General features: G+C 33.6%; 1 protein-coding gene and 1 long non-coding RNA gene across 5 annotated transcripts; one reads left to right on the plus strand and one right to left on the minus strand.

Moving 5' to 3' along the window:
* The first annotated feature begins 3,101 nt into the window (after positions 1-3,101).
* Positions 3,102-20,089, plus strand: LOC129920484 (mediator of RNA polymerase II transcription subunit 26-like). 4 transcript variants are annotated; one of them, XM_056001717.1, is made up of 7 exons: positions 3,102-3,354; positions 3,431-4,333; positions 4,411-4,520; positions 12,670-13,110; positions 13,181-15,485; positions 15,548-15,661; positions 15,725-20,089. In XM_056001717.1, exons 4-7 carry the CDS (start codon positions 13,045-13,047, stop codon positions 20,074-20,076), a joined length of 6,837 nt encoding a protein of 2,278 aa, XP_055857692.1. In that variant the 5' UTR covers positions 3,102-3,354; positions 3,431-4,333; positions 4,411-4,520; positions 12,670-13,044; the 3' UTR covers positions 20,077-20,089. The 4 variants fall into 4 exon arrangements, with proteins under 4 accessions (XP_055857692.1, XP_055857691.1, XP_055857690.1 ...); XM_056001716.1 differs by having other exon boundaries at positions 3,431-4,520; XM_056001715.1 differs by lacking the exons at positions 3,431-4,333; positions 4,411-4,520.
* On the minus strand, positions 10,170-11,047 carry LOC129920485 (uncharacterized). Its single transcript, XR_008773256.1, has 3 exons — positions 10,471-11,047; positions 10,305-10,416; positions 10,170-10,243 (listed from the first exon to the last, which is right to left on the minus strand). It is a non-coding gene; the product is annotated as an uncharacterized LOC129920485 (long non-coding RNA).
* Positions 20,090-21,502: the final 1,413 nt, after the last annotated feature.

Consider the following 21,502-nt stretch of genomic DNA (forward strand, 5'->3'; position numbering starts at 1 on the left):
AATAATTGAATTTATAAAACAAAACAAGATGGTTATGTTTTTTTTATGAATGCAATTAGTTCTTCAATTTTAAGAAAACCAAAACGAACGTAATTTGAATTTTTAAATGATAGATTTGTGTCAACTGCCAATATCAGTAATGCCAAATAGCAAGTATTTTGTATTTTTGTTGAAACTTGGCATGGAATTTAGAAATAGAGACATGATGCAGCTTTACGCTGCATGCAGATTTTTCTCCCATAAGAGCCCGTGTTATTTTATTTTGCTGCAGGAAAAAAACTGCACGGCTGTTTTGACCATTATACCTTAATAAAACACGTGTTTTAAATTAATTTTCGTATAGTATTTATTAGCATAATTATTCCTGACTGTTTAAAGACTCATGCTAATGGAAAAACAAATTTAAAGTTCATCAAAGTGGACAGATTGACGTTTGAGCACTTTTTGCTTAAAAGCCCTGTTGAATCTTATTTCTAATTTTATTTTGATAATAGATGCATCTCACCCAGAAAAAATCTCTGAGGGCTTAATGTCATTTTGAAAGAGAGTAAAATAATTTTGTGGGACAAGCCCGACTAACAAATTTGCTCCTATAAAGCTTTAAAGGTGTTAATGTAGCTCCTGTAAAGCTTTATAGAAGGGATAATGTTCGTTGGGAGTTTCTCACATGAATCCAATTTTTTTTTAAATCCAACATTTCAACAGCCACTTCACACAACTCCAACTTTTCTTCAAATACTCAATTTGAAAAAAATTATTACGAAATACATTATTTCGTGAGGCAAGCTCAAAATAATAACATATTCTTCAAATTTTCATTTAATTTTTCATGTTTTTAGCACTTTTATAACTGCACACCACCAAAAAACAAACGTTAAAGCCTGGTACGCTGTTCGCGCTAAATTTTAGCCGAGATAATTTTCCCATACAAGTTATCGATAACTTGTATGGGATCCATTTTATCTCGGATAAAAATTTTTGATAATTTGTATGGGAGCTAAAATTTAGCGCGAGCAGCGTACCAGGCTTAAAACAATAAGAAAAAAAAATTAAAGAAAAAAAACTGAGAAATGAATCCGAAACATTTTCGTCTCAGAACTCTCCGATAAAAAGTAAGGGCTCGGCTGAGATATTTTGTCTCACTTAAAAAATCTCTGAGCCTTCAAAGATCTCCCTTGGTGAGACGCACCTATTATTGAATTCGTTGAAAGTGCGTTCCATTGAAAATCGCTAGTAAACTACTAGTAGTACTTTGCCACCTCCCAAAGGAACAGGGCTAATATATGCTTTCACAAAAAAAAAGGTGAATTTCATCAAAATGAGCAGTTTGACGATTGAGAGAGATATATATTGCTGTGTGCTTAAAAGCCCAAATGGGATCCTGGTAATAATTTATCTATGACGGAGGAACGCGGCTTGCTTGTTTCATTATTCTATTTTGTTCCTATTGTAATAGATTATTATTTATTTCGTGGGATGATAAAGAGGATTTTCTAATCTATTTTAACCCTGCATATTTATTATGAATTTATGCAAATTAAAAATAGAGGTATTCATGAAATCGCGTAAACATGGAGAATGTGGTAAACGTGATTTCAAAATATTAATGGAAAAACTTTACCAAAGTATGATACATTTACCCGCACAATTTTGTGTGGTAAAGTTTACCATCTGAATCTAGTAAATGTGGAAAACTTGTACAGTTCCGGCCAGTTGTACAGATGTTTGATCCACGGATCAGCAACTTTTATCTTCTGAAATCAGTGGTAAGGTTCCGGTTTAGCACCCCTGCACGGTCCACATATGTAAAAATAGCCACATCCATGCTTGAACCGAAGTTGACCCGCAGCTAATCCACCGAAATCGGTGGGTTAAATTCCTGATCCGAGGCTGAACCACGTTTGTACAACTGGCCCTGTTCCGTTCCATTAGAGGTGGTTGTCTAACAGTAGATATATTTGTTAACCTAGTACTATCATAAATCCTCATGAATTTTGAATTTGTTTTGAGTTGTAACAAGATGTTAAAGTAATTGTATCATCTCCTTTTTTTTTCGTTTTAGCCAAACTAAAAGCCCTTTAAATTAGAAAAAAAAAAAAAAAAAAAAAAAAATCAGAAATATGCAGTTCTTCTTCCTATTTTTTTTGCTTTTTTTTCTCACTTATAAATTATTATCTGTTTTAGATAAACTAAAAGCCCACCACCAATATATTTCTTTTTTCTTAATTTTTTTGTTTTGACTAAACTAAAAGTTACACTTTAAATTGAACATGAACATACAACTACCTGTTATTGCTTTTGTATACTATATATATATCAAAATGTACTTTTATGATGGGCATTATTCCGTATGGTTCAAAGTTTCTTTTTTTTTGTTTTGACTAAACTAAAAGTCACATTATGATGAAAATAATAATTAAAAAAAAAAAAATTTTTTTTTTCTTTTCTTTAATATTTATATTTACATATTTTTAACTATGAAACTTTATTTTGTGAAATATTATCTCTTTTTACTCAAATATTGTATTTTTTTTGTTTAATTAGTTTTTTTTTTCCGGCAGACGGCTTATAAAGCCATGCTTTGTATTTCTTTTATTATGAAATATTGTACTTATAAGAAAATTTGAAAAAATAAAGAACTTATCTATCTATCTATCTATCTATCTAAATCCTCATGCTCTTCTTCCCGAGTAGATACGATTTGTATTAGCCCTGTTCCTTTGGAAGGTGGCAAAGGTGGAACGCACTTTCAACGAATTCAATACAAATCGTATCTACTCGGGAAGAAGAGCATGAGTAGATGATAGTACTTAATTAACCAAAACATCTACTATCAGTAGACTACCATCTCCAATGGAACAGAGGGCTATTATTGAATTCGTTGTAAGTGCGTTCCATTGAAAATCGCTAGTAAACTACTAGTAGTACTTTGCCACCTCCCAAAGGAACAGAGCTATAGCTATTATAATGATAAATTTTCTATATAACATCCCTGTTCAAATAATCAATCTAAATTCCACTTCATTCCATTATCAAATAATTCCATTTTGCAAAACGGAACTGAAATACTCAAAAAGTCTACTACTCTGTGTTGGCTTTTTCTGTGTAGTTACATTTCTTCTTTTCGAAGGAATGCAACGAAACTGCCTGGCTGAATGGGTTGGTGTAAATTTCACGTCCGCCATTACGCGACAAACTCTTTCGCACGAGACGAGTTAACACAGCCAGAAAGCGAAATTTAAAACAAAAAAAAAAAAATTCGCCGTTTTATAAAAAAAAAAAAATAATAAATTTCTTTTCTTCAAACCAACCGCCTAATACCCCTCAAATAAAAAATAATTTATATATTAAACGGTAATTTTTCTTTGCAAGAAATTAATATGAATATTGTTTCGGTACATGTTTTTTTTTATTCACACTAAAAATAAAGGAAAAATTTTTACATTCTTTCGTCTGAATGTGGAAAAAGCAAGTTTTCTAGTGTGGACTGGAGAGAAAAAATCCAAAAATCTTTCAGTCGTTTCGTTCATCTTTCTCAATTTTCAACCTCCAACCAATTGTAATTTATTATCCATGGGAAATTATGATCGAGCAAGAGACGACATGAAGTCTTCTTGGTTGACAACGATGACAACTACAGTAACAGCAACTGTGTGTTCCGATACCCGATGTGCCGTGTGGCTAGCTGGCATACAAGATAATAATACACACACACACACCGTCACCAATTGAAAATATAATATAACAAATTACACCCTAATGAGAGAGAGAGAGTAGAACAGAGAAATTCATACTTGCATTTCTTGCTCTCTAAATTTAAAAATAATGATTGTGAAAGAGAGAGTGTTATTTTTGTTTCACTATTACCACCATTCACCTTCTCTATTTTCTACTATAGTGTGTGTTAATTGTTTGTGAACTTTCGGTGTATATTTTTTTTTTAAACTAAGTGTGCAAGCTACTGCCCTTATTTTGCGAAGAAATGAAAAAAAAAAAAAAATTGAGTGAATGTGATTATGCCTGCTTACTTTTTATTTTCCTTTAATCGAATTGTAATTTATTTGCATTTAAGTATTATTTCATGATAAGAAAAAAGAAATCTCCAAATTGTATGAATGATTTGCGAAAATCTGCGAGTAATTCAATTCTGTTCCATATAGATTTACAACCCTTTCAAAAAAATTATTTATTTTTGTCTACCTCTCTCCCTCTCTCTCTCTCACTGTATCACGAAAGTGGATTGAATATGTGGTGCTATTTCGTTTTTCTATTCATTTTTTTTTGTGTCGTCGTTCAAGTTCTTCAACAAACAGCAAGCAACAACAACGCAAAAGTATTAAAAAAAAATGTCATAATTATGTTGCAGATAAGTAATGTGCGTGTCGCTCGCGATTGACTTTTCATTTACAGACAGTTGTTGTTGTTGTTTGTTCCTTTCCTGTACAATACTTGATTTGATTAAGGAATCAAAATCAGCAGGCAGCAGGACCCCGCCGCAACTAAAAATGACCACAAGAATGGTAAACACTTTCAATGATTTTTTCTTTTCTTTTCCTTTTTTTTTTTTGTTATTTTTACTGCCTTACTACATTTTCCACCAGAAAAAAATATGTTAACGATAAATAGCCCAACATAAGTCTAGAAATGAACCCCACACACCCCAGGGTGCAGTTGTTGATGAGAAAATCTGGATTACCTTTCTTTGGAGTCTATCTACACATTTCGAAGATTTAAATTAATGTACCTTTATTTAATATAGGTACTTGCTAATTCTCTTTTTCTCTGTGATATCAGAAATGTAAATGAATTCAGTTCTAAGAGGAAAAAAAAATTATACAAAATTAGGGGATATAGGAATTTTTTTCAACCAATATTCACCAAGGACCTTAAATTTAAGTAAATGTCTCGGGATCAAGTATTTCTTTTTTTTTTCCAAATCTTGTCATTATTATTTCTGGAGAGTTTATTATTGAATTTGTAATTTATTTACTATTTAATAAAATTAATAACAATAATAATATTTCTGGAGAAATTAAATCGTAGTTTTTTTTTTCTGTAACTGTAAGGGAAATAGAGAAATGCATAAGGATATTTTTGTGGCGTTGTCCCATGATATGTCCCCGTGTGCCGGGCTCGTGTATACTAATAAAATACCGGCTTTAATTCTAAAATCCTTTTACCCTCTGGCCCAAACCGTTAAATCAGACAATTCAGAAAAGAAAAAAAAAAAAACTTAGGTAGTTTTATAATGTTGGACATTTTTTAATTTACCCAATCTTTTCCCTACTCCATCTAAATGGTTTTAATTTATCGTTTTTTCATAGTTAAAAAAAATTAGCAGATGAGATGTTGTCTTATAAATGGAATGCATGAATGCATTAAGCGGTTATTGATTGTGGCCACAGAAATATCCGTGTCGGTGAAGAAAATGGATGGCATAGTAGTTCACATCAACGTATTTCCAATTACTATGTATATTTGGAAATATTTCTGATGAACCTCACTGTCCAGCGACCTCTGCTTTCCATCTCCTATTGCTCTTGCCACAATTGTATACATACATATATATTTCTATAGTACTATTATGAAGAGAAACGGTATTAAGAACTCCCACTCTACTGCTTCACATTATGGCTCCACATGTAGGGTTCGCCGGGTTGACCTCAGGAAACGTCGGCAGGCTTCTCGGTTTTGAATTGTTCCATGTCTAACTGAATGCAGTTGTCGTTGCATTTATCTTCTCCATGAGCTCTTGGGCCTACCTCTCCTTCGCGATTGCGTTGGAAAGTCGTATGCTATCGTAACCATAATTTCACACCTCAACGTCGACAGCAAAACAATGTTATTGGCAGGAGACATAAATTTCACACTTTAACGTCGACGGAAAAAAAAGGCAGTCGTTATTAGTTTGGGAGAGCCTTAACTCTCCAACTCTTAAATTCAGATATCCAGAATTGAATTTTGTTGTCAGAATTATTAGCGACTAAAAGTATATCAGCAATTCCGTGCGACTCTGTCAAGTATTTTATATTAAACCTTTTTTGACTTAGGCCTCTTTTTTATTCTTAAAATCGTCGTTTTGACTTTTTTTTTTTTTAATTTACGAAGGTAGCTCTGCCCATCGCTCTTGCCACTTCTACTGTGTAAGCGCTTTTGCTTCTTTTATGGCTGCCTTCACTCCGATTTCAGCTTTCTTTCTGTAGACGTATTTTCTTTGTGCTGCCAGAAAATCTATTGGCGTCACTCTCTCTGGCTCTGACGCTGTGCGATAGGAGCTGGCTACTATAAAGGAGAATAGCATGAGTTGCCTATATTTGCCATGTTAAGTGAAGCTGTGCCTTTTGAGACTCGTTCCGCGGAGTTCTTAATGTGCTGCCAGTAAGTGAGTTTGAAGTTTCGGGTTTTGCAATTACCACGCTAAGTCCGTGTTCACTCTAGTGAGTCTGGTTGAATTTCCATTGAGCACATTCTGTATCGTTTTCAACTATCACTGTCGTAATGCATTCAGTATACCTAACAAGGTAAAAATCTTCAGGCATATCCATGCACAGAAAATCATTGTAGGAGATGTTACACAGGTCATGTCCTTGTGCTGCTCCAGAGTTGATATTTCTCATTCGAGGCTGTCTAATTTGGTAGATTAGTTCTCGGTTCTTAAGTTCATTGAGCATATCGCTCCATTTGGCCGAGTTAAAGGCGTTCCTGAAATCTAGCGAGATGAGCAACACTATTTTCCTTGAGGAATAGTTTCCCTCGAGGGCGATTTGGGAGACTTTTATCACATCTTCAATCACGTATATTGTGGAGTGCCCCTTCCTGAAACCATATTGCCATTCCGATAGATAACCAGCTCTTCGTATTGCGGTCGTACTCTAATCGAATTAATTTAAGTAAGGTTTTCATGTTTAAAAATACCATTCTCATACCAGATTATATCGATATTTTGTAGGGAATAGGAAGAAAAACGCATAATTGGAAAATTAGCTGAAACTGCAAGCTGTAATTGCAGCTTCTTGAAAAATTATGGTACATACATAGCTGATGCAAAGTCTTTTTTTTTTTTTTTTTTTTTGTTCTTTACTACCGACTTTTTTGAGCCTTATTGCTTATAGTTTGTGTGTTCAGTTCATCCTTTCGAACACAAAGAAAGGTTTTGTGTACCTTATGTTAAAGCATGTGTGCGATACACATGCTTCTGACGAAATGATTTTCATACAAAGTATCCTTTGGTTCTTCTTTAAAATGACTTATTCTTTAAAAACAACTGATTTCCTTTACAATAATACACTCCAACTTAGATGAGGTCTTCCTTTGCAAACTTTGTTCATTGAGGTTGGATAAGAAAATCCGTCGGGATATTGCATCGGTGTTCATGCTGTCACTGTATTTTTAGCTTTGTGACCAGGTCGATGTCGCTGTAAAGCGGCTCGTCATCGTTGAATCTTCTTTTCCACTAATGATACACTGAACCGAACATTCTGAATATTTCACTCTAGAGGCCACAATTGGATTATTAAAAAAACGTTTTTGGTTTTATTAGTGGCTGTGTAGTTCTAATATTTTTCTAAAACACCATTCGACGATTCTTAACAGAGTCGTTTTGTTGTTGTTGTTTTTAAATGACATCCGTAATAGAAGTTAGGATTGAATATCCTTTGTAAGATAATTTACTAAAAATATATGGCCACGTTATAGTCGAATGTATTGTGATGAAGTGGAAGATGGGCGCACATTTGAAGAAAGACTATGTTTCAGGAATTTATATGAAACTATCTATAAAGGTTTTTGAAGCTCTTAAACATTCAGGAAATATATTAAGTTAAAAAATTCGTAGTTATAAACACTAATAACTTCTAGTGCTCCAATTGGAAGTTTTGTTGAACTTTCACATAAGTTTTTTTTTATAAAGGTAAGAGCTACAGAACGTTAGTGATGAACTTTCACACGCCAGATGATCTGGGTTCACATCCAGCCAGATTCCATTGTTGGCATTCCATCGTCACAGGTGGAAAATTTATACAATGTAATTTTATTAGATGTGCTTTTTGATCATAGTTATTCCTATCCACAGTGTATGAGTTTATATGTTATACCAACACACATCACACAGCTGCCGAAAAGAATACAAGTAAATCGAACTGCTGATAGAATTTCTTGATCTTGGTACTTGAGTATAAATCTTTGTTGAATGTTGATAGTATCTGGAAAATCTTACTGCGGATAGATAAGTCAGTAGGATTTTACAAATATCAAAAATTAACCTTATAAAATAAGCAGCTGGATTCACTTCAATCAGCTAAGTCTTTATTTTCGATTCTACGGAATATAATTCCATCTACAGAGTCCCTTAAAAGCTCTACACACTAAGTTTGGAGGGGGAACTGAGAAATTTGTTTTGTGTAACAGAATTGCGAGGCCTACATTTTTGGCATTCTCTATCATCTCAGGTTTGAATTTGTTTACAAATGCATATCTTGACAAAAAGTAAATACCTGTATCGCAAGTAAAAAATTTGCAAATAAAATTCATATTTAAGACAACGAATAGCTTGTATTTTACTCAATTTATTAGATTCGCCAATTTTTTAATAGCGATTCGCAAGTCATAACATGGGCCAAAACTTTTATCTGATGTCCAAAAAAGGCGTCTTCAATAAATAGGACAGTAATGAGGTGCGATTTTCTGAGACTACTGTTTCATCAGTTTATTTGCAAGCCTGATTTCAGCTACCGTCAAATAAAGCGGAGATTCTTTTTCCGTTTTTTTTCCTTTACAAATTCCATTACTTACACGAATTTGCTTTCACTTTTTTCTAATGAATTTGCTTCAAAAATTGAAGCACTTTGACAATCCATTACAAAAATGCACTTAATTAGGAAGTCAGCAGCAGGATAATTTTTATGGGCAACATTATAGATATGAGTTGTAGTTAAATCTCTTGAACGAACACTGATTTTCTTAGTATCGTATTAACTCTTACCCTCCTTTTTTTTCATTATAAGATTCTTAGTGCATACAAAACGTAAGATTATTTTTTGTTGGTTTATTTATTTTTCGGCGCACTTGACGCCACACCAAATCCAAATTTATTGCTAAATTTCATTATGATAACATTTTATATGCAATACAAAAGTTGTTGATTCCAATGATACACCTCTTTTCTTTATAAGTCATCCCTTAATACTCATAGTTTAAACTGTAAATATACCAATAAATGATATTTTCATTTATTCTCAAAAAAAAGGCTGTTGTCATAAAAATTTAAAAATATTAACACAAAATTAAAAAAACAAAAATCTTTTTGTCGTCTACTGTGATTTGTATTTTGTGTGTGAATATGAGGTCAACATTTTTTGGGATAGGGATGGGAATGGGATGAAAAGTAGTGCAACGTCGATTTATATTGTATACATGGAGGACAGAGTACACAGATCTTTAATTAGCTTCCCGTCATTTCATTGTGTCTTTATGAAAAATCATAATATCTAATCATCTTTGCGACGAGATGAGAAAGGAGAAAGACAGAGATAATAGTATATTTAACTTGATTCAGTATTTTCAAAAGCGTAATATATTGATTTGGTTTGGTTTGTTTTTATATATCTTAAAAGGTTACACCATCACAACAACAAGTAACCCAACTTACTAAATCGAAAAGATACATTTTGATTTATCTTAATATTTGTACCTTATTCATTTAGTACTTGTGTATTAAATTTTTTTTTCATTTCTCATTCAAGGAATTCTTGAGAAAAAGAAAATTGAAACCCATTCGAATTGAATTCTGCAAATAGACCAATTGTTTTAATACGTCGCTACGTCGTCGTCTTGTTGTCAAGTTACAGGTTATATTTTTGTTGATTTGTGTTGTAAATTTATTTCCAATGCATGATAAATTAATCTCGAATAAAACAAAATATAGCAAAAGCACGTGCCCGTGTTGTTCTTTTGGGTTACCATGTGGCATTATTAGTTGGATTTGTTTTTTTTTTTTTTTTAATTTTACTTTCCAGTTTAGAAATCAGGTCATTGAATTTTGTTTTGAATACATTTTTTTGTGGAACAAAATTACAAACTACCTAGTCTCTCTCTTTTTCATTTTATTTTTGTTCCACCTGAATCCTAAGTCCATCAATTTTATCAATCAGCTGTCTTTGCATTAGGGAGTCTTTTGTTGGCTGGTTCTTGAGCGGTCTTAAGTCCTTTTTAGGGGTGTTTTTTTTTTTTTTATTTTTGTCTTCATCTGAAAAGAATACTGTTATTATATTGGTATCCCAATGGGTAATAAAAGTTTATATACCTACCTACCCACCTTGGTGGAAATCTATTGAAGTTAAACTGAGAATTGTGTATTTACAAGATGTTTTTGGTCTACCCTTAGTTTTCTTCACTAAAATGTAGGGAACAACACTGAAACTGAATAAAGTAATTAAGAAAATAGCAGCTTTATATCTACGATAAAATGCAAACCTAATGGTATTTTTTGTTTAAAATGTTGATACTTTTTGTTTATTAAAATTCATACGAAAATACTCAATATGCTGAGTCAGTCTTGTCTTGTTTATAGCGTTTATTATTTTTTTTTTTATGAATTTGGTGTGTGTCACACCTTTTTCGTGTGAAGACAGTTAAATTTTCTATGCCTGCGAATGATTTTTTCTGCAGTTCAGCCCTTCTTCGCGCATCAAATATTTTTAATACAAAACCTTTTTGCATATCTATTTTTTTTTAAAGCGTTAAAAGTTTTAGGAACTGCTGACGTCCTCGTTCGATTCAATTATCTTACTGACAAGCTAACTTTTATCATATTTAGAAAGAGAAATCATTGAATTGAAGAAAACAAATTAAAATATGAATATTTAAAGTTTGAAGACGATAAGCTATGAGAAATAAATTGTGTGGAATGGTATTGTTTTTAAAGGGGTGATTTGGCTAATAAAAACAACCTGTGAAGGTATATTTCTTGTTCATTCGTCATTTCACAACTGACATGATTGGGTGTGCGCGGCGCGGCGCGGTGGCTTTGGATAGAGGTGAAGAGCTCCCTCCAAAGTGCCGATGAAGCATGACAGAAGTAAACTTCCTAACTAGACTAAAAACTTAAAAAAAAAAAAAAACTGAAAATGTATACACGCGTATTGGATGATGTTGAAAGATCACTATTTTTTCTTAACTACATATTTTTTTTTTTCTCCAGTATGATAAACGACCATCATTGCAAAATCATTCCCATCACCTTCTCACACAATTTTATATTATTCACAAGTTGTGTGTATTTTTATATGCATATAGCAATTATGAGCAGTAGAATATTGCATTTTAACAAACATAATACCCAACTGCGGAAAAGAAAAGAAGCTAAACTCAGCTCTTGATAGAATTTTGACTAATAACAATAAGTTTTCTTGATCTGGTCGAGAATACACATCTTTGTTGAATGTTGAAATTAAAAAAATCTAAAAGTCTTCCAGAGGACGATTTGGTCAACCAAATAGACCAAAAAAGCCCAATTAAACTACTAAATTTTTTTTGTTTCATTCCTAACCATAAAGTCAAATGATTAAAAATACACTTTTTCACTATTTTGTGTGTCCTTTAGATGCAATGTTTACATTATTTGAGTTCAATTGTCCTTAAAATCTTGTTCACAAATAGTGGCCATGAGCGTTTGGTTTGTGCAAAAATAAGCCATTCACAGATGACCCATTCAGATCTCGACTTGCAATTCTCTCCGCATGATCTTATCTCACAAATTTCAGCGTTCATCATGGATGCTAACGATTTTTTATTTTTTGAAAATTTTTACTCATGTTTTCGAGTAGTCTCTAAGAGCTGTGATCTTGCTTGTTGAATAGATGCATAAATGTTTTTTTTTGTCAAAAGTAACTGCTACTACTTTATGGTTTTAATTAAAAAAAAATTATTATAAAAATGAAGCAAATGCATCTCCTCTATTAAGATGGTTTTATCTGACAACAATTCTTGTTAAATTACTGATTCTGTAAATGGCCCATTTATTTGTTAGTAAATAAAGTTGAGCCTAAACTACAGAAAAGCTGTTAATAATGATTAAAAAAAAAAAGGATTTAGGATTGGACACTGAAAGAAAAAATAGAAAGGAGGAGAGAAAAACTGACTCAGAGACCGACGCAAAAAAAAGTAACATCACAACAATCTGGGCTCTTGTTCTGTAACTTTATCACTAGCAATAAACTTGTTTCAAAGTCTCTAAAATCCATTTTCTTCCATAAATAAAGAATTTATGAATCAAGGAATTGTGATCTGGCACGAAATTTCTTTTATTTTGATGAGATTTGATGGATTTTAAAATCATTCAAATATTTTATCGCCAGTGATAAAAGTTACAGAACGTGGGCACTGGTTTAATTTGGAAAAACCTATTTTAACCTATGTCAAGATTCTGAGTTTCAAGGAATCATTGATATTTTGTATGCGCATTAAGATTAAACAAGTAAATCTGCAAACTTTGCTTGAATTCTCTAATCAACGACTTCAGCTACTTCTCACTAACTTTATAAGGAAGCATTGTAAAAAATATTGTTAATTTTTTGAAATGTGATAATCAAGTACCGAAACAATTGCATTAAAACTGTTTGAACATTTTCTGTAATAATTTTGTCTTTTATTATTAATTTTTTTTTAATATAGAAAGAAAAATCTTGAGAAAGCGACAACGCTCCTGATAGAGTTCTACAGAGCAACATTCCATCACCCATTTGCAGCAAAAGAAAAAATATATATATATTATTTTGTTAGTAAGAATCAACACAAGAGAACAAGAAAAATAAAGGAAGACAGTAAAGCATTCAAGTAACACCGGAGGAAGAAAATAAGTCATAGGTTGTTGCAACTCTCATTCATTTTGTATAAGAAAAATATATTAACAAAACCAAAAAACAAAAAAAAAAAACATATAAAAAATAAGGTTTGTGTCATATCACGCTTCGGCAGGTGAAATCACCACCACCGAACGACCATCCGCACACATAATACAACACTATTATTTTTTAAATTCATTTTTAAATGAGCAACAAATTGATTCTTGATTTGACGGTTCGATTAACACAAGCCCTAGATCAGAATTATGATGTGAGTATAAAATAAATAAAGAAGCGCTATAAATTATTTTTAAAAAAACACTTTTACGTTTTGTTTGCAGGTCGTTAACATGGATACAGTTCTTGCAGTCATATCAGCGCTCGAAGGAGCAACGATTACAAAAGAACAATTGGAAACCACCAGACTTGCAAAGCACATCAATCAATTGCGTCGACGCAATAAAAGCAATATTCTTGCAATACGGGCTAAGAATCTGCTCAAGAAATGGAGAGAAATGTTTGGAATTACTTCACAGGCACAAACTGAAGCTGCTGGTGGAACTGGAACAGGTACATCAGTTACCCAACAATCAACTCCAACACAACAGCCAGTGCCTAAACCAGCTTTGTCGAGTGCATCGCAACCAGCATCACCAAACACAAACACACAATTGTTGGGTGAAAATTTTGATAACTCTTTGTCTTCGATTGGTGTTGATTTTAGTCGAACAACAACGACAACCAATACAACTCCAGCAACGGGTGGGGGTAGTAGTAGCATCAGCAATACAGGAAGTGCCAATTTTAAGTTTAATAAAAAATCAGTAACAGGAGGAGCAGGAGCAGCAGCTGATGTTACAATAATTGGAAGTAGATCGAATGGTGCTCTAGGAAAACCAACCAATCGAAACATAACAAATAATAGTTTGCCAGCCACAACTGCAACTGCAACAGCAAACAAAGTAAAACATCCAACAAGTTTCAAAAATCTTATAGTTGGATTTAACGCTAATAACGCTCCAAAGCAAGCAAATTCTTCGTCCGCTTTAAGTCCCAAAGTGCTGGCATCAATTACAGTCGATGACGACCATAATCAATCGCAACCATCGGTGTCGTCTGCCCCAGGAGGTGGAGCATCAGGTATACCCAAGACCATTGTAGCTGGAGTTTCCTCGCCACGCACACACAAATCGATGAAACGAAAAGAGCGCAATTCTCCAGTCGTGATGACATTTATGGATCATTTGAGTAGTCCAATTGCTTTTGAGAATCTTACCCATGATCAAACGACGACAGAACGGTTTTCAGCTCCTCATCATCCATCAACGCGAAATCAAATTATAACATCAACCATTGATCTTCACGATTCGAATTCAAGTTCAAATTTCGCTGAAGTGACTGAAGTGGTCAGCAGTAGCACTACCATCAATGCTATGGGTGGTGGCACAAGTAGTGCTGTTAATGGTGGACGTACTTCATCTGCTGCAATCGGAATATCAAGCAACAGTAGTAGCAACAAAAGATTAAGAAAAGAAAAAAAACAACGTTCGAATGAACGTGTTGAATTAGTTACAGAGTCTGAACATTTTCAACCGACAATTGACGAATCGTCACGAATTGCTTTTCCTATATCAGGCATTCAAGAGTATTTGTCACTGTCGAATAGCTCGATGAGCATTTTTCCAGCTGGATCTGGTGTTGGCGGTGGAACAGACCGATTTTCATCGACTGCAAATGAAGACAATCAACCAGCTGATTCAACGACTGGACGTGATAAACCAGACGGTGACTTAACTTTTGCTGGTAAATTTAAACTCAATTCTGCCGGTAGTATTGAAGTTGAATCTAGTTCGAGTTACTACAAAGGTGGAGGAGGTGGAGCGGGAGGTGGAGGGAGAACAGCAGCAGCAATAGAAACAGCTGCTGCACGAGGAGAGAATAATATGTCTGTCATATCACCTGGTGGTGGTATCAGTGGTAGCAATGAAGTTGTAATTAATAGTACAGCAGGTGTCAGCGGTACAGCAACAACAACAACTTCTGCATTTCTTCCATTTAGTCGAAATTCCAATGAAAGTTCATCAAATAGTCGAACATCGCAATTAGATTTGGTTGATGTTGTAAATCAGGATAGTCAAAGCATGATTACTATTGATGATTTACGACAAACAACACATCACCAAAAACAGTCTTCCAATGAGAAACCGACGCAACAAGAAATTAAATTTCCCAAAGATGTAATAAGTAACGCATCAAAACCACAACACCAATACTCATCTAAGGAACACAATGTAAAGCTTTTTGCATCTGCCAATCAGCGTTCACTAAATGCCTCTCTGAGCAGCAAACCCTCAACACCTAATTCAGTGCTACCAATTGTTGCTCTTTCTTCACCACCCGTTGAACAAAAAGTTCCCAAAAAACGGGGTCGAAAAAAAGGATCGAAGGGAGTTGACTCAGTTTTGGCACAATCAGCTGGATTAAATTCACAATTTCTTATGAGCCCAGCTTTGGGCTCTAGTAAAAAAGTCAAAACTACAAGAGAATTGCTTATCGACATTCAAAGTCGCAAAATGGGATCAGCAACATCATCTCCAACTCTTATGAACTGGTTTGGTACATCCCGTCCTGCATCGTCGTGTTCGGGTAAGATATTTTTAATTCTTAAACAAAAACTCAAATTTATTCATTGTGATATTTTTTTTTAGAACCTTCATTGCATTCGCCAAGGACCTCTGATGCTAATTCTACAAATGCCACTACATCAACCGCAGCTCGTTCTACTCCAGAAAAAAATGCATCAAATAATAGCATAGCTGCAGGTTTGTAGATAATTTTATAGCAACAAAAGAATGTTTCTAATTGTTTTATATTTTATTTGACAGAAGAACTCTATGAATCTGATAGTGATACAAATACATCAGAGCCCTCGCATGATATAATTAAAAAATCTGAAGCAGCAACCCACTGTGGTAGTGCTATGGGGACTGCTGCTGCAACATCATCAATTGAAGAACAAATAAAAGAACTAATGGCTCAGCTGCCACCGGTTGACCCTCAGAAAATCGATTGGGAAGCTTATGAAGATGTCCCATGTACATGTTCTTTGCGTGAAATTCCACCAGAAGTTCCTGTAAAAGTCGATGTCGATGTCAAAACAGAAAATAGTCTAAATTTGTTAGAAAATGTGGGTGCTATTAAAAATGAAGACGACGAAGAACCTATTATATCGGTTAGTCTTCCCATAGCAGCTCTGCAACCTCCACCACAACCAATAGAAGCACCACCACCTTTAAGATCACTCTCCTCCCCTATTCCTAATCTGCCTCATCACTCACAATCAGCACCCGTATCAACCGTTACATCACCAGTTGTGCCTCCAAAAACGGCGACAATTCATCAAATGAAACCAACCAAATCGATATTTGATCTTGATTTCGATGATGATAATGATCCGTTGCATATGTTTGTAGAAGCGGCTAGTAAAACTAAAAACGGCATTATATCAACTCGTCATGAAGACAAGTCATCATCATCATTAAAAGAGCTTCAAGAGAAAAGCGATCGACAAGAAAACGCAGATGAAGATGAAACTTCTAAAAGCAAAGAGGAACACTTGAAAATTAAATCTCAGTCCGAACAGAAAGATCGGCTAAATAAAATGCCAGTTTCACAACAACAGCAACAAACTTTAGCACCTCCACAGCCAGAACAACCTTCAGATCAAATGATGCCTTTGTATTTGAATTTTCCAACTTATGAAGTTGTCGAAGATTCAGCTTGCGAAGCCAAGCAACGTTATGATATCCAAACAAATCAAATTACCAAATTTCATATAAATGCGTTACATAATTGTTACATACCGAATGTCAACGGTAATTGGGATCATTCAACTCCACCTAATAATATCGCTATCGATGTCGATGAAAGTGTTAAGTTGGAAAATGATAGTCTATATGCAAATGTTGTGCCAAAGTATGGTTGTTTAGTCAAAGAACGAATACCAAAGGATCTGAGCTACGTAAAATTTACAAAAAATTTCAAACCTAATCTAAATACAAACAAAAAGTCTGATAAACCACCGCCGCTGCCTTTCCTGGGCGTAGCTAATATTCATAGACGGCAACACTTTCATTTGCATCATTATCATAGAAAATTAAAGAAAAAGGCAGCAAAAAATCAAAACAGCAAAGATACCAACAAGAAGCAAAGCAAAAAATCATCAAATGAGAAAGGCAAAACGAAAAAGAAAATAAAAATAACTAAAATCAATGGTGATGAAGCAGAAGCAGCCGTTATAAAAGATAACAATAATCAAGGTGCACCAACATTGTTTGAAGATAAAGCGACGGAGAGTACTACTCCTTCAATCGCAATGGAAATTGATGTTGAAAGTGTAAAAATACAATCAAACACCGAGGAAACAGTAACAAGTCCTCGTCCGCATCCTCAAGTGCAACAGCATAGTCCAGCTACTAAGACTCTCATAACATCTTCTTCGCCCGAAGATAATTTAGAATCAGTAAAACCACTACAAGATGTGGGTAATGATATACCACAACCCACTTCTATCGATGCAGATGCAAAACAGTCGGTTCTAATTGTAAACGGAAATGTCCCACATCTGATGAACAATAATAGCATCATCAAAAGTGATGACGATAACGGCTTAAGTTGCGACGCAAAACTTATTAAAAGCAGTAATAATAGTAGCCTCCAGCATATTGAAGTCGTCAATGATGTGGAAGCAATTGCGACTAGACGGAGTAGCAGTTGCAGTAATTCAAGCTTAAAACAAAATCAAAATTCAATTAATATGAAGTTGCGGCAGCATCGCTTGGAACACTTACAACATGAGAAACGTAAACGCAAACATTTGTCGTCATTGACAGACGTCTTTGAGTTCGATGCAGACGAAGCCAACATGGAACAGCAACACCTGACCTCCACAGTTCCCCCTCTAATAAAACGTATTAAAATAGTCAATGGCAATTATGGCGAAGCAAGACGCCTCACAAACAGTATGACAGATAGTAGTTGCTTAGATGATGATAATGACTCGGATTGTTATCATGTTCATTCAGAAAATGATATAATTACTGAAGAAGAAGATGATCCACCAGAAGATGATGATTTTGAAGAGGTCCTAGACGATTATGACGAAGAAGATGGTGATGATGAAGAAGAAGCCGAAGAAGACTGTGGTGATTTCCATGAAGTAGTTACACGAGATATGACATCTTCAACAACTGGTAGTAATCATATAGTGCTGACCATTAAAAAGACACCCAGTAAAACGAATTCACCATCGTCTTCATCGATGTCACCAGCTCCGCCGCCGTTGGCATCGTTAATTCAAAGTGCAAATGCCAAAATATCTTCGCCGATAGTTGATGGTCTTTTAATTAGTAGTACTGATGCCGATAACTCAAGCAGCAAATTGGAACTCGGAAAATTACTCGATCTAAATAGAGTAAAGACTGTCGATTTAGTTACCAAACCCGATTTCTTTTTGCCAGAAGCAACAGATGTAGCTATTTACAATTTTCACTTAAAAAAGAATGGCGATAACGATCATGATGATGAAGAACCAAACGGGAATAATAACTTACCATTGATTCCAATGGCCGAAAATGATAATGCAGAAGAACAACAACAAGATGAAGTAGAAAATGTAGCTGCTAATGCTGCTGCTGCAGCTCCTATTTCTTCACCAATCCAAGCAGAACAACAATGTGAAAACCAAGAAAAGTCTGAAGATAAAATGGAAAATGATGAAGAAAAAAGCAATAAACAAAAAGAACTTATAACAAAAGCTGAACTCTTTGAATCGATTCAATTGACAAAAAAACATATTCGTCGCCTTGAATTGAAGAAACGTCTTCGCGAAGGAATCGAACAGGCCCAAAAACTTCATCGTCAACTATTTTTCCCCTATGAACTGCACACTTCAGGTGGTTCAAAGATTTTAGAAATACAAAGTTGCACTAGCGACTGTACAGATCCAAGTGGTGATGACACAACAGATAGCAGCGATAGTGATACTGAACATACAACAAGCTCAAGTAGTGGCAATGGTAATCTCAAGTCAAGAATGATGAGGAAAAGGCCACGAAGAACCAAATTGCCTCCAGGTAAAAGGAGACCTGGTGGAGGTGGTGGTAATCCACCATCATCATCATCATCATCTTCATCATCATCCTCATCATCGTCCTCGGATTCTTCATCGTCTGCATCAGCGTTTACTTCATGGACGACATCTGATGACGATGATGAAAGTTATAAAAAGAAAAAACAAAATCCTAAAGTCGAAATCAAAACAGAAGAATCAAGCGTCGTTAAACAAGAAGAACACGATCAAGAGGAGGATACTCAACAACCAGAACTACCGTCGGGCAATAATTTCCTCTTGCGAAGTTTTAATCATATTTATGTATCGACCGAAGAACGTCAACGTCAACAGCAACTCAAACAAGCTTCAGATTATCGCCATCATCACGATATTATCAATAGTAGCAGCGGCGGTGGTTACATAACTCTCAGTGGTGATGATTCCAAAGATGAAACAGTTTCGGCCGTGCCATTTGTAGATAATAATGATGGTTATCTAAAATATTATGATGTAAATCCAAGGTATAATGTTTATGGTGGTAGTCAATTAGCATCAACAGCAGCAACCACCCAGTCAACATCAAAGCCACAACCGCAGCAGTCATCATCACCTACAACAACAATAGAGGATACATCCATTGATGTTGAAACAATTGAACAACCATTATCGCAAGAAGTAGTTATAGTTGAAGAAGAAGAAGACGAAGAAAAACCATCAACAGTGATAATGTCTTCAGTAGACATAGATGTGGAACTAGGTGAAACCACTAATAACAATAGTAATATCCGTATTAATCCAGAAAGTAGTAGTGTTGGTAGTATTAATATAAATATAAATAATATTAAAAACAATAACAGAAATGTCCAAATAAATGAAAAGCGAGAAACAGAAAAAGCTGCAACAACAAAAACAGAACAACAAAATAATGATGATGAAGATTCTGATAATTTAGTTGCTCAAGAAGAATATCGCACAGGAATACGTCGCGTCGATGAAGATGTTGTCGATGAAGATGGCAATAATTGTGCTCGAACACAACAATTTAAAGAGTGGCACGAAGTGTTACAACTACGGTCATATAATGATGAATTATTAACCGTTCTGCCTTATGTAGTTATCGAATGATAAAAATTGAAAATGAATAAAATAAATAAAAAATAAAATAAAATAAATCATTTCATTGTTACTATTATTGTATAGCCAACAAAAAATAAACAACTATAAATATTTAAATGAAAAGAACATAAAAAAAAAAAAAACAAACTAAAAAAAAAAGAATGCAAAAGCAAAACAATTTTGCTTATTGTTCATTTTGGTTTCTTTAAAATTTATATTTTTTTGCTTTATCTATTTTTTTAAGTAGTGTATAATCATTATGTTATTGTTAAAGACAAAAAATATAAAACAACACCGATACAATAACCATTATCAAGAAAATAAAATAATACAAAATACTGAAAATTTAACTAATGAAACTTGTAATAAACTATGTAATAATTGTACAGAAAAATATAAAAAATAAATAAAAAACAAAAATAACCCACTTAAATGATCATCTTGACTAGACTTGAAAAGATGAACAAAAAAAAATAAAAAAAAAAATAAATAAATAATAAAAAACAAAAGAAGTCACATATACAAATATAATTTGAATATAAATTATTAAAAGTTGTTTAATTATTATTATAACTTTATTTTTATGCATACATTTTTTTTTAAATGTTCATACTTTAGCTAAGAATTGCTATCATTATTATTATATTTTTGTTCGTAAAATTTTTGTTCAAATTTTTAATTTTGTATATAAATATATATAAAGAAAAAGGAAAAAAAACGAATAAGTAGTTGATTTTATTACTATTGAATTATTTTTATTGTATTTTATTTTATATATAATAGAACATTTTTTTGTTTTTTTTTTTTAATTTCTTTTTTCATTTATCTCTTTTTCTTTAATGTAGAGTTAATAACGTAATTCTTCCTTTTTGTCTTTTCATAAGTTGTATAATTGATTTCTTCATGAAATAAACAGAAACAAAATGAGAAAATCTCCCAACAAAAGTTTTCTTTAAAATTATTTAATTTCCCTTGAACGAAAATGGAATGGAAGATGTTTCTTTCTTGAATTGGACCTGAATGAAGAGTTCTGGAGTCCTGTTACGTAACTCGATTCTTACTTCGAATTTATTCGAAAGTTAATTTATTTTGTATTTTTTACATGAGCTACATAGTCTTATTAACATTAGCATTTTAAATCTTTCTAACTAACGCTATTAGATTTTTGAATTACAGAAGTGCGATTTTGCAATTCGTACACTTACCAATTGAATAACATACATACTTGTGTCTCATTGGTCACCACAATTAATGCGCCTTATTTTGAATCTCGGTTCCCTCGGAATATTTTTTTTTACATTTGAAAGCAGATATTTTCGGATCAAAGGCTAGAAAAAAGTTTTGGTTAACAGAAATGAGATCACGGTGGACAGGTCTATGCATTCAGGTAAACAAATTACAAATCTATTTCTTTAAGATTGGATGTTTTCATAAA

The sequence above is a fragment of the Episyrphus balteatus genome, chromosome X, assembly GCF_945859705.1.
Source record: "Episyrphus balteatus chromosome X, idEpiBalt1.1, whole genome shotgun sequence".
NCBI lineage: Eukaryota > Metazoa > Arthropoda > Insecta > Diptera > Syrphidae > Episyrphus > Episyrphus balteatus.

Bases quoted from the DNA above. Each gene is read 5' to 3' on its own strand.
- LOC129920484 (XM_056001716.1), top strand. From the start codon at position 13,045: ATGAGCAACAAATTGATTCTTGATTTGACGGTTCGATTAACACAAGCC. The intron at 15,486-15,547 runs GTAAGATATTTT...ATTTTTTTTTAG, and splicing joins TCCTGCATCGTCGTGTTCGG to AACCTTCATTGCATTCGCCA. The intron at 15,662-15,724 runs GTTTGTAGATAA...TTTATTTGACAG, and splicing joins AAATAATAGCATAGCTGCAG to AAGAACTCTATGAATCTGAT.